Raw genomic sequence first — 13,512 nt, forward strand, 5'->3', positions numbered from 1 at the left:
TGGTTTAAACTGGTCTCCCAGGTTGGTTTAGCTTGTTTAGCTGATCAACAATTTGAAAAGTGCCCAAAACCTTTCTAAAATCAACCAAAAAACCATCCTGACTGGCATAGAAGACCAGAAAACTAGCTTAGACTGGTTTTTAGCTTTTTTCTATCCCAACCAGCCCTGCAGAGCAACACTGGCAAAACATTTGGATGTGCATTTGGGGATAAACTATCAGTTTTGCACATATACTTTTGTATACAGATGTGTATTGGTACCTGAGGAGCGGTCGCCGCAGATGGCACAGATGTGTTTGGTGAGGGAGAGGGGGGTGCACGAGGGCTGGGCTGGCACCTTCATCACACCGTTGATGCCCAGGGGCGGCTTGATATCTTCTGAGCTGCTGACAGAGTTCATGGGCGAGTTCAGCTGCAAAATATACGCAAACAAACAACACATATCATTTAAACACGTCAACATATCATCTCTAAAGGCCTGGGTGAAAGCGAGCTTGAGTTCCACAAGGCCCTGACTTTTCTGTCAATTACTTCAGAACGGGGCAAGACTCGACCTGATGGGTCAGCATTGAGATTTCAGATTGATTTTGTGCCGCGAGACAGAGGTTCTCTCATCTAATTTCTCTCTCTCTCTCTTCCTTTCTCACAATGTAAGTACAAGAAATGGATGCTGAGTGTGTCCCCAGCCTCATTTTTTCATATCCAGCACCAGCAGTGCACATGTTCTACGCTAGAATAGCAGCAATAAAATATTTAGCGGGACAGTGGAATAAAGACGTGGTTCTGTTTCTCTCTCTTTCTCTCCAAGCTAAAATGTGTCTGGCGGGCCTCATCCAGACATTTATTTTCTCTCGCATGCGTATTTTGAATGAAAAGCACAGAGAAACTCAAAATTACTTTGGAGATGACAGCTAAAAAAAAAAAAATCTAAATTCATCACAAAGGTTTATTATTCAATGTGAGCCAATGTTTTTGTGCACATTTTATTCAGTCGTTCTAAGGTAATGACACAACAACTGAGCAAGAAGCAATCACAATAACAGATACATCCTGTTCATTTCACTCTACACATGTTCATTTTCAATTACACACTTTAATTATATCAGTCACACATGGGTTTTGAGTAAATGAATGTTGCCGACGGGTAGACACTCTGCCTAAGGATCCAACAGGCTGTTCTAAAAAAAATAAAAAAAAACCTGACAGATGCTATCTTGGCTATTATAAGAAGCGATAAGAGGCGTAGTCTCTCTGCATTGGTAACTGATGTCCGCATGCATTTTAATTTCTTTTGCCATTTCATTTATAATATAGTAGATGTTTAGCCAGGGACAGATTTTTGAGAGGCTCTTAAAAGCATGACAGACTTAGTAAAGACCTTGGGACTGTGCGCGCTCTTGGCCACGAGACAGAAACACTCATGTGAGAGCCTCCATAGTCTTGTTCTCATGCTTTAGCCAGAACACTGCTAGCAGTCAAACTAGTGAGAGAGGCCTGATAAAGACCCCATTTAGACCAAAAGGAGCATCGTCACTTCCCACTTCACACCAAGGCTGTGTGTTGATGTGAGTATGTGAGACATGCAGACTTGCTAGACTTCTGCGGAGTGCCATATAGCTAGAGGACACTGGACACAGACAGACCACTCTAGCCCTATTGAATTGCCACCACAATATCATTTCCATCACTTTTAAAAAGATATATTGTGTTTAACAGCATTCTGTGATGTCAATTTTTTTTCATTAAATGGCAGACTCCTTTGTCTTTCTAAGGTTTATTTCCCAGCTAGAATTTTGTGGATCTTAAACACACAACTAAATATTTTATACACTTAATTTTACACAAACGACAACAAAATATCCTGTCCAAGTGATATTTTTCTTTGTTTTTAAATCACACATCACGTTTCATATTTCATCTTAAGTTTTTAACTGACTGTTTTCTCCTAAACTCATACTTCATTATTACATATTATATACTATTATATATTATATACTCAAACTCATTATTACACTGATAACCACAACATGCCTTGAATACAGAGACTGCTGCTAATACTGAATGCTGAAACGAACAGACCAATTGCACAAAAAAGAGAAACCAAACAAACAAAAACACTCAAAGATTGAATCTTTGTCAAAAACATGATTAACACTTCTGAAAACTGCTCCTCTTTCATTCTGTATGATTCATTCCATCAGTCAAAAAACTAACAGGCAAAACGCTGTGGACAAAAGCCCCTGTACTTTCACTCTGCTTGATTTATGCTGTCAGAAATGTTCATTGTCCTTGAAAAACACTGAAGGCACTCAAGGCTGTAGGGGCCGTAACAGTGCAGCCCATTCTGATGGAGAGAGGTGTTAATCATGAGCGAGCAAAGAAAGGATGGGCGGCAGTAAATTACACATGCCATCCTTTATTTGAAGGTTGTCAGTTCAAGAGAAATACATGCCTTTTGTTATGAATTTTTGTCTGTCTCTCCAATGAAAACTCACATATATCGCAAACTTTTTTTTACACTTGCAATAAGGTGGTTTTTCAGGCAATTCGAAAAAGGAATATTTCGCAAAACTGCAATGGAAATTTACAGCATTTACAGGTCACCTGGCATAAGTAAAAGTCGATCATTCTTTAAAGGCGGCAAGGTATGTTTGGACAGAAAACCTATTAAACTCATAAAAGACAAAAGAATTATGGGATTACTGGATTCTAAACAACAAAGAAATGCCACAATTGATCAAGACCTTAAAGCAGATAAAAGGGAGAAACACCAGGAAACACCTCGTACGTGGCTTTCCTTGCCATTAATGCTTGGATAACATGCTTACGTCTACTTCGATTAAAAAGAATGGCTAGAGGGGTGGCTGCGATATACGTAAACCTACGAACATCCATTGCCATGATTTTTGGAATGACTTATCGCAAGAGGAAAAAAATAAGTTTTACTCGCATAACATCGGTTAATGGAAATGCCGTCATTTCGGAAAAAATTTTTTACCACCTTGTTGGTCCCCACCTGGTTACCATGATCAAGAAAAGTTGAATACAAATGTCTTTTAAAATAAAATAATCTAAAATAACATGAAATAAAGGATAAAATAACACAAAGTAAATAAATAATAATAAGAAAATAAGAAAATAGTGCAATGTAGAGAACGGTGCTAGCAACGTCAAGGTCATGGGTTCAATTCCCAGGGAATGCATAAACTGATAAAATGTACACCTTGGATGCAATGTAAGTTGCTTTGGATGAAAGTGTTTGCCAAATGCATAACCATGACATTTCTAAATCAGCGTGTAGAGTTTTCATAAAAAAAAAAGAAGAGGAATGCGAAAAACGCTGTAAAGATTGACCATGACACGATGCAGGTTTAGGTTGAAATACTGTATGCAAAAGTGACGCAACTGAATTAATTCATCTGTCAGTCTCTCACACTTGACCTATGCACACATTGTGTATTAGTTCACAAACAAAAGCAGCTGTTAAAATGAGCCTCCGTCTCCACTTCATACCTCAGTTTCTCTGTTTTGCTGGACCTCTGTAGTTCGTCTCTATCAGATGCAGAGCTGTACTATCAGAGGACTCTATCACAGTATGGCTATTTTCAACATGCAACTCAATCTGCCCAAACTCCCTCTCAATGCTGTATTTGTGTGTAGGGTTATATGTGTATGTGTGTGTGTTACAGAAGGATTAAAGGGTCTCAGTTTTGTGACTGTAAATAGAATAATCCTCCCTCCCATACATGATCACGCACTCTTCTTTGAGGGGTAGGGTGTCAGACAAGTGCCCCGAGTAAAAACAGCATGATCAGCCAGCCGTGCTGTGACACTTAAGCTGTACGGAGAGGAGGGGGCATCCCAAAAGTTCAGACACAACATGTACAAAGTACATGTACACACACACACACACACACACACACACACACACACACACACACACACACACTATGTCGACAAGTGGCTTTAAGTAGGTCATTTACATTTATGTATTTGGCAGATGCTTCAATCCAAAGTGACTTGCATTGCATTCAAGATATAGCCAACATTTCATCAGTTTTTGCATTCCTGGGTATCGAACCCATGACCTTGGCATTGCTAGCTCATACTACAGGCCTACTTTAGGATTGGATATCGAGTTTGATTTACTATTTAAAGATACGGTCCAAAAATCAAAACTTATGTAATTATATACTCAATCTCATTCCAAACCTGTTATTTTAATCAGAGCTCTGAACCGGTTTAAGGAACGAAAACAACAACATTTTAAAAGGGACATGAACAAAAACAAAATCCAAATCAAGTTTAAAGGAGTGGTTCACTTTAAAATGAAAATGACCCCATTACTCACTCTCAAGCCATCCTAGGTGTATATGACTTTCTTCTTTCAGACGAATACAATCAGAGTTATATTAATAAATGTCCTGGCTCTTCCAAGCTTAGCTATAATGGCAGTCGATTGAAACCAACAGATTTAAGCTCAAAAAGGTGCATCCATCCATCATAAACTCCAAATGGCTCCTGTGGGGTAATAAAGGCCTTCTAAAGCAAAGCGATGAGTTTGTGTAAGAAAAATATTCATATTTAAAACTTTATAAAGTAAAATAACTAGCTTCCGGCCAAATGAACATATGGATCTGACTTAAGTGCAAAGCGCAACTTATGCAAGTAATGCGACGTACTGCTGATATTTACGCTACGCCATGAGGAGCAAGTAGACTGCGTATGGCTAGAATTTTATTTTGTGACGTGTTAAATATGAATATTTTTCTAACACAAACTCTTCGCTTTGCTTCAGAAGGCCTTTATTAACCCACAGGAGCCGTTTGGAGTTTGTTTATGATGGATAGATGCACTTTTTTGAGCTTCAATCTGTTGGTTGCAATCTACTGCCATTATAAAGCTTGGAAGAGCCAGGAGGGTTAGGGTTAGGATTAAATCATGGGCTAATTTTCATTTTAAAGTGAACTACTCCTTTAATAGTTCTGAACAGAAACACTTATTTGAAATTACATTAACTGGTTAATAATGTTATTGTATCGTTCTGTTGAATATTTTAATTTAGCAGTCAACCAATCATGAATTGGTGCATTGTGCATTTTTACGTAGAAAAACAGCATAGAAGCATGCAAGATTGCTGTGTGAATGGCCTCTTAACTTTTATACATTTAGATCCAACATGATGTTATAATCCAGCATTGACTAACTGAGTGCTTTTTTGTTTTGTTTGTTTCTTAGTGGAAAGCACAAGTTTCGAACCTATGGACTACAGGTTCAGTCGGAAGCTTTAGACTTGGTTCAAAACTCTTGTCCTTGGAAAAAACACATGAATCTGATTTCAATTTCAGGATACAGACATGAACAATGCTTAAGGAGACATATTCTCCCATGAATGGATACATTATATGCGATAGGCACAAATGATGACCTGGGCAAGGCAAAGTTGACGCACATCACACAAAGAGAGCAAGAGCATAAATCTGGAACCTTAGAGGAGCTTAGCTGTTCTTACCAAGCCGAAAAACAGACTTCCCTCCAAAGGACACTTCAAAGGGTAACCCAAATCCTGCAGCAGCACCCTTTAACTCACGCTCTCTTCTCACAAGCAAGCAAGCAACTTCATAGAGCAGCGATCTGGAGTGCACTCGACTTTGGCATTTATACATCTCATGTGCACATTGAAGCAATACATAGGATGTCATAATTATGAATAGGGTTGCACGATTAATCGCAATTTCCATGTAATCGCACTTAAATTGAGATAGATTACCGCGATTTTGAAACCGCAAAGGCAGCGATTATTTTGTATGCGCAGCTTGTCATTGATGTACGGCTCTGTAAACGCTGCTCCATCTGAAAGCACTGTGAGTTTGAGTCACTTATAACGTGCATATGAAAAAGCAACATGCGTCAAACAGCTTTCCAAACACGAGAAGCATTTAATAACCTCTTTTCCAACAAAAGACATTTAATAACATGCTTTTACTCCAAACTCACTTCATGACAACAGGTGAGCATCCCTCTGTGAGATGATGTGACTTCTTACACAGAATAAGGCAGTTATTGGTCATATTTAATCAATCAAAGCATTTCAATCTCCTGTTTATTCAGCTACAGCGATAGGGATTTCCTGGAATGATGGGCGTTCTCTACTTCTGTGGCGGGGCATATTTGGCATGTCTGCACGAGAGCGCCCTCTGGTGTTCAGATGGAGCAGCACTTACTACCGATCAGCCGTGCTGCACTGACAAGCTGCACATAAAATAATCGCAGCCTTTGCCAAATTGCGTGCGGTTTCAGTGCGATCAATTGTGCAGCCCTAATTATGAATGACTGCCATACAAATAATTGTGATCAATAATTAATTTTTTTGTTAAGTTAATAGAAGTTTAAGCACCAGAGCATTTATTCTTCAAAATAAAATAAATTTCCATTAAGACTTTGAAAACTTTTACCTAAAAAATTAATATAGCTGCAATCGGCGAGAATCGGGGTCCAAGCACTGATGGCACATGATGATGATTAGCAATCCAATTAAAATGTATCTTATGTTGTGCTTTTTACAACAAAATCCATCTTGAATCCTCATTGATAGTAAGAGTTTCATGAAACACATTACAGCAACACACACTTGTTTCGAAAAGGGCAATTGACTTTCACAGGAAATCATTCCCTCTTACTGTTAGATAGATTAAAAGAGAAGTCAAAAAACCCTCTGTAAAAATGTTTACTGTCATAAGATATGTGATCATAATATATGTGTGGATTAATATTGAACATTTAAATTCAGATGAATCACGTGTCATAGGATGTCCGGACAAGGAAGACGACGACAAAGAAAATTAGTACAAAAAAGAAAATCAGTGCTTGGACGCCTAATAATAATAATAATAATAATAATTTCAAATACTTAATTATTCTCCTGTTATCAAAAAGCACTTGACTTTTTGCGCTTTTTCCATCTCATTCAATTTCTTAATCTCAACCAAACATAGTTCTGTATAATAATAATAATAATAATACCTTTTTATAACGACTTTACAAATGAAAATTGAAATCATAGCCAGGATTGTCCACCGAGAAGCTACGTCACAACAGACTCCGACTCCAATCCACGCTTGGCTGGGATGTGTACATCAGCACATGGAAAAACTCGGCTGATAACGCTGGCCTTATCCTTATCTCTAACCACTGCAGGGCAGCGGGGCGACCTCCTTTGTCAGATAATCCACTCAACATCTGACCTCCGATCTTTCACACTCCGATCTTTTTACTCACCCTGAGTGTGACCTCATAGAGGCTGCTGTCAGTAGCAGTGTGGGAGACACATTTGGAGCCGTCCCTGTGGATTCTGCTGTCAGCGGCAGTAAGTTAGTTCTGTTTCGTATCAGCCCTAAAGGCGAGTGTCTGTGTCATTTGGGTTTTTGCAGTAAAACGCTTCTCGACAGAGTGTTCAACTCTCAAACACGCATCACTCAGCCAGATCTAAAGGCAGTTTTGGAAGTCTGACAGCCAGAGCCCATTAGAGCCATATCATAATGCAAACAATCGTTTTCAATATTTGTATTATTGGCTTCCTTAATGCAAGATAAGTTATATTTTGTATTGTACTATTACATTACATTTCATTACATATATTATATTATTGCAATTGCATGCATTATTGTTAGAGAAACACTGTTTTTCAGCCAAATGTTAAATACATTATTTAAAAGATTTAAAAGTTAAATAATTTAAAAGTTTTAATCATTAAATGCAACAACATTTACTAAAGTTCATGCTTAAAACAAGAACAAACAAGGTAAGAAACAAAAATGGCAATTCAAGATTAATTCTCTGAATACAATTCTTAATATCTTACACAATTTTACAATTTTTTTTACTGGACAAGACAGAAATACTAAGGCTGAATCCGAAATCGCTCCCTAAACCCTCATTATTATTCCCTACATTAGTCCTCTAATACTGTTCACTTGAAGGAGTGATTGAAAACTAGTGAGCGAATTCGGACAGCCGTTGAGCGTACATCAGTTGTACACTCTTTACTGCAGTGCAATGTGGGATTGAATAAGTGCACTCAATAACGTCCATTATGGTTTCAGACACCACTACAAATGGATGTCCCCTCAAATAGCACCCTATTTGAGGGTATAGGGGGCGATTTCAGATTCAGCCTAAGAAAACGTTTTTTGCAGTGCAGATGAATACAAATGTAAAAAATATATTTTGTGGATTGACTGACTACATATATGTTTCTGATTATTTTTGTGAGAATGTTGAAAATTATTATCACATTGTAGCTGGTCTATTAATAATCCAAAAATATGTGAAAGTTAATTTACATTCTTTATCCCTATGCATCATTCCCATTCAACCAGGCAGTAAGGCCTTTGCAGACAGTGTCTTTTAGGATTGATTGTTTTGTGTTTACACAGCCGCATGTACACGCATGCATGCACATGCAAAATGCATACATGAATTCTCCAAAAACCTGTGTGTATGGATAAGAAAGACTGATGTCATATCTGGCTCAGAAAGCCATTCAATCCAGTCAAAGCCAAGTATGCCTCATCATTCTCTTCAGGCCAAATGTAAATGATCTGCACACCAATTAAGACGACACCAGTGACCAACCAGTATCCTGCAGCCTCGTGCAACTCCAGTCCCGTGTCAAGTCAATAAAAGAAAAGCAGATCTTCAACCCACTTCTCCGTTCTGTCTGGCTCCTGCATGATGTCTGTGCTTTGGTAGACTGTGCTGGGCCAAGACAGATTATAACTGTAGAGCAGTTTCCTCAGAAGAAATGCTGTATAGTGGAATAATTGCATGGAGCCGTAACAGCTGTCAGCATCCAGAGCTAATCTCCAAGTGTGGATAATCATCACTGGAGCGCTGTGTTTGCAACAATTGCCATGTGCCTGCATTGTTAAACCAATAACGAAACATGGAGATTTGTAAATGCTGATTCTTAAAAAAACAACTGAATATTCTAAAACGTCAAAAAAAAAAAAAAAAAAAAAAAGCCAGATATTGTGCTAAATAAAATCTTAAGATTAAGTCCATACGTGGTGATAACTAGGGGTGGTTCTCGTAAAAAAAAAAATTACTTTATTTATTTTTTTTTTTTTAACCGTACCGTTCTCCACCCACGGTTCAGCAGACACTCGCACCAACGCATAAAATAGACAGACAGTGTTTGGCTAATGTATGCTTTTGTTGATGGATACATATTCTGGCTTCCCATTACATTACAACAGTGATGATCAAAAAACATGGACAAAACGGTCACTTTTTGTAATCTTTGTTCAATGGGAGTGCCGTACGCTCTAATATGATCAGTCATTTACACCGTCATCACCCAGGTGTTGATAGCACGTGAGCGCAGGTGAGATCTGAAAAGCACACATTGCTATCTGTGTTTAAACTAAACTCATTTAAGCCCTGCCAATTTAAACATTCAAGTGCAAGAAGACGCAAAAGGGAACTCACGCGCACGCTGTGAGAAGATTTGTGTGCGCTCACCAGGAGCCGCGCCTCAGACAGCGCGCAAATCTTGAGTTCTCTTTCAAGTCTTGAGCTTGAACGGACAAATTCACACAAAAAATTATGTCAACATGCCCATCTTGGCGAGTATCCTAGCAAATATAGTAGGTTATGTCTTAAGTGAACGTAAACCGTAGAGAAAGACAACGCATGTTTACAGTGTATTGGATCAGTGCATTATGTCAAAGTAACAGCAGCCTAGTATTTTGTTTTCTGTCTGTGTTTTTAATGTTAATCAAGCAAAAAAAGACAAGGAAATAACTCACTGCTCTTGAATGAATAGCTTTTTGTAACTTTAATAGGGATTAATCTTTCATTTATAGTCTATTATGCAATTTTATTTAACATTTGATTACTTTATTCAATTTCTGTATCTGAAATCTAATATTAGATCTACCTGAAAAACCTGAAAAGCACTGTTTATTTTAATTGTATCTCTGCTCTATTGTATTTATTTGTGCCGTTGCTTGTAATTAGATCATTTGTTCTTATTTTCTTTATTTTTATTTGACAGTACTTTTTTTCCCTAAACATAGCACATACCGAATCGTGACCCTAAAACTGTGACACAAGCCGAACCGTGAGTAATTTGAACTGCTACACCCCTAGTGATAACCACAGTGCAAAAAGACCCAAGTGCAAAAAAAAAAACAAGCATTCAGAGCAAACAAAACGCAAAGTAAAGGCACTGTCCTTGAGCTTGCCAGATAATGCCTCAACTAATTTCAAGGTTTTACTTGAGAAAAAAACCATGAAATCTGAGAAATTTATCATCAGCTTTGTGTTCGAGGGCTATTGTGTACAAATATCATGGTTGCAAGAAGGAATTAACAGGCAAAATATGCAGCTCCTATCACATGGACTCTTCACAGCGTCTGAGGACACAGTCACAGGTGGAGAGAGAATACGAGTTTTTTTTGGTAAAGTAAAATTAAATGTGCATAGTGTATCTCTCCACACTGAGCAAACAATTCTTTTGTGTACCAACATCAAAATCCTCTTTTCTGCCTCTTTTGAAAATCCCCTGCAAGCTGAGCCTCCTTGAGAACATTTGAAACAACTGTTATTAAAAGCCCTCTCTCCTCCAATCACACACTCTCAATGCGTTGTTACCCTTAAAGGGTTAGTTCACCTAAAAAGGAAAATTCTTAATAATTACCCATTAACCTTCATGTCGTTCCAAACCTGTAAGAATTTCGTTCATCTTAGGAACACAAATTAAGATCTTTTTGATGAAAACAGAGATTTCTGTCCCTTCATTGACAGCTACGCAACTGAAACTTTGATGCTTCAAAAAGTTCATAAAGAGATTGTAAAACTAATCCATATGAATCGAGGAGTTTAGTTTCGAAATTTTCTACAGATTAACGGATTGAATTTAGTCTTTTATTCACATAAACATTCAGCAACTCACATCAGTTATGGTAAACGGAAGCTGAAGCATGTTTGATTGATGTGCGTGAACAAAATGAGGTTCATTCTCGTGTTACGCAGCACGTTTGAGCTTCAGCGAGAACCAATGAGGTTCATTCTCGTGTTACGCAGCACGTTTGAGCTTCAGCGAGAACCAATGAGGTTCATTCTCGTGTTACGCAGCACGTTTGAGTTTCAGCAAGAACCAATGAGGTTCATTCTCGTGTTACGCAGCACGTTTGAGCTTCAACGAGAACCAATGAGGTTCATTCTCGTGTTACGCAGCACGTTTGAGCTTCAGCGAGAACCAATGAGGTTCATTCTCGTGTTACGCGGCACGTTTGAGCTTCAGCAAGAACCAATGAGGTTCATTCTCGTGTTACGCAGCACGTTTGAGCTTCAGCGAGAACCAATGAGGTTCATTCTCGTGTTACGCAGCACGTTTGAGCTTCAGCGAGAACCAATGAGGTTTATTCTCGTGTTACGCAGCACGTTTGAGCTTCAACAAGAAGAAAATGAGGTTCATTCTTGTGTTACGCAGAACGTTTGAGCTTCGGCGAGAACCAATGAGGTTCATTCTTGTGTTACGCAGAACGTTTGAGCTTCAACAAAAACCAATCAGGTTCATTCTTGTGTTACGCAGAACGTTTGAGCTTCAGCAAGAACCAATGAGGTTCATTCTCGTGTTACGCAGAACGTTTGAGCTTCAACAAGAACCAATGAGGTTCATTCTTGTGTTACACAGAACGTTTGAGCTTCAGCAAGAACCAATGAGGTTCATTCTCGTGTTACGCGGCACGTTTGAGCTTCAGCTAGAACCAATGAGGTTCATTCTCGTGTTACGCAGCACGTTTGAGCTTCAGCGAGAACCAATGAGGTTCATTCTCGTGTTACGCAGCACGTTTGAGCTTCAGCGAGAACCAATGAGGTTCATTCTCGTGTTACGCAGCACGTTTGAGCTTCAGCGAGAACCAATGAGGTTCATTCTCGTGTTACGCAGCACGTTTGAGCTTCAACAAGAAGAAAATGAGGTTCATTCTTGTGTTACGCAGAACGTTTGAGCTTCGGCGAGAACCAATGAGGTTCATTCTTGTGTTACGCAGAATGTTTGAGCTTCAACAAAAACCAATCAGGTTCATTCTTGTGTTACGCAGAACGTTTGAGCTTCAACAAGAACCAATGAGGTTCATTCTTGTGTTACGCAGAACGTTTGAGCTTCAGCGAGAACCAATGAGGTTCATTCTTGTGTTACTCAGCACGTTTGAGCTTCAGCGAGAACCAATGAGGTTCATTCTCGTGTTACGCAGCACGTTTGAGCTTCAGCGAGAACCAATGAGGTTCATTCTCGTGTTACTCAGCACGTTTGAGATTTCATAAAAAATGTCCTCATATGTGTTCCGAAGATGAACAAGTCTTACAGGTTTGGAATGACATGAGAGTGAGTAATTAATGACAAAATTTTCATTTTTGGGTGAACAATCCCTTTAAGAGCAGTTCACTTCTGCTTTTCTCAATAGAATTTAGAAAGGATGTGTCATAGTGCATCCAGGTTTGGGTGAAAGATTCAAGGGAGCTGCCGTGTCCTCCTCCTCTCTGTCTCTTTTAGCTAGTGTGCACTTTGGCGCACAAAGCCTATTAACAACAGTCGCCAAGAAAAGAGTTTCTGCTGCTAATGTGATGTTTGTGTTTCATATTGCATAAATATATCAGTTTGGGTCTAAACTTTGCTTGACCTTTCTTTAATAGGGGCTAATTGTTTTAGAGACTGAGCTGTACTGTAAACGCACTTCATTGCCAAACAAACCAGTCGGTCAGACCAGAGACAGCACAATGCATGATGGTTAATATGCTCTCTGTCGGAATGGAACTTTCATTTAAAAAAGGTCCATGTTTGTTACAAATTAAATTACAATGAATAAAAAGACACTGGTAATATCTAGAGATCAGAATAAATATATATATAAAAAAATTGAAATAAAAATAAGACAGGTAATATAGATTTCAGAATATCAGAGACTTTTGAATAAAATAAAGAAAAAAATATATATAATGAAATAAAAAACAAGACACTGGTAATATCTAGATATCAGAATAAAATAAAAAACTAAGCACAAAAAAAAAAAAAAAAACTGGTTATATCTAGAGATGATAATATAATTAACCTGAACAGTGAGGAAAGACTGGGATTTTCGTACTGGCACTGAACAAGTTTACAGACAAAGTATGGAAGTAGATAAAACCAAAACTTGAAACATGATCAGTCTCTTTGATAATTTTGTTCTCTCTTTACCCTCTTCCCACAAACCTTGGGCTCTGAATGTGAAATAACAAGAGAGGCATATTTTCCTCATTAGAGGCCCTGTGAAAGTATCTCAGTCAAGGCCAGAGTGTGTATTCTATCCTGCTCCCTTCACAGGCTTCAGAGAGCTGAGCAAATACTCGCTTGAAGAGGTGCTCGATTTTTCAGAATTAAAGGTTGAATTCTTCTCCATACGGTCTGCAAGTTAACTACTGGCTGCAAATTCACATAATCAGATTCAGGCCTTACATTAATATT

At 38.4% G+C, this 13,512-nt stretch overlaps 1 protein-coding gene and 1 long non-coding RNA gene across 5 annotated transcripts in view; one reads left to right on the forward strand and one right to left on the reverse strand.

The window, feature by feature from the left end:
- The window catches only part of rxraa (retinoid X receptor, alpha a), a 170,072-nt gene that overhangs the window by 20,648 nt on the left and 135,912 nt on the right, over positions 1-13,512 (reverse strand). For all 4 annotated transcript variants that reach the window (XM_082141953.1, XM_082141955.1, XM_082141954.1 and 1 more), the window contains one exon: positions 261-411. In XM_082141953.1, the coding sequence (XP_081998079.1) occupies positions 261-411 (151 nt within the window). The remainder of the gene's footprint in view (positions 1-260; positions 412-13,512) is intronic.
- Positions 9,177-13,084, forward strand: LOC309478374. Its single transcript, XR_014198954.1, has 2 exons — positions 9,177-11,141; positions 12,376-13,084. It is a non-coding gene; the product is annotated as an uncharacterized lncRNA (long non-coding RNA).

Source organism: Leuciscus leuciscus (genome assembly GCF_965113295.1).
Source record: "Leuciscus leuciscus genome assembly, chromosome: 16".
NCBI classification, from domain to species: Eukaryota; Metazoa; Chordata; class Actinopteri; order Cypriniformes; family Leuciscidae; genus Leuciscus; species Leuciscus leuciscus.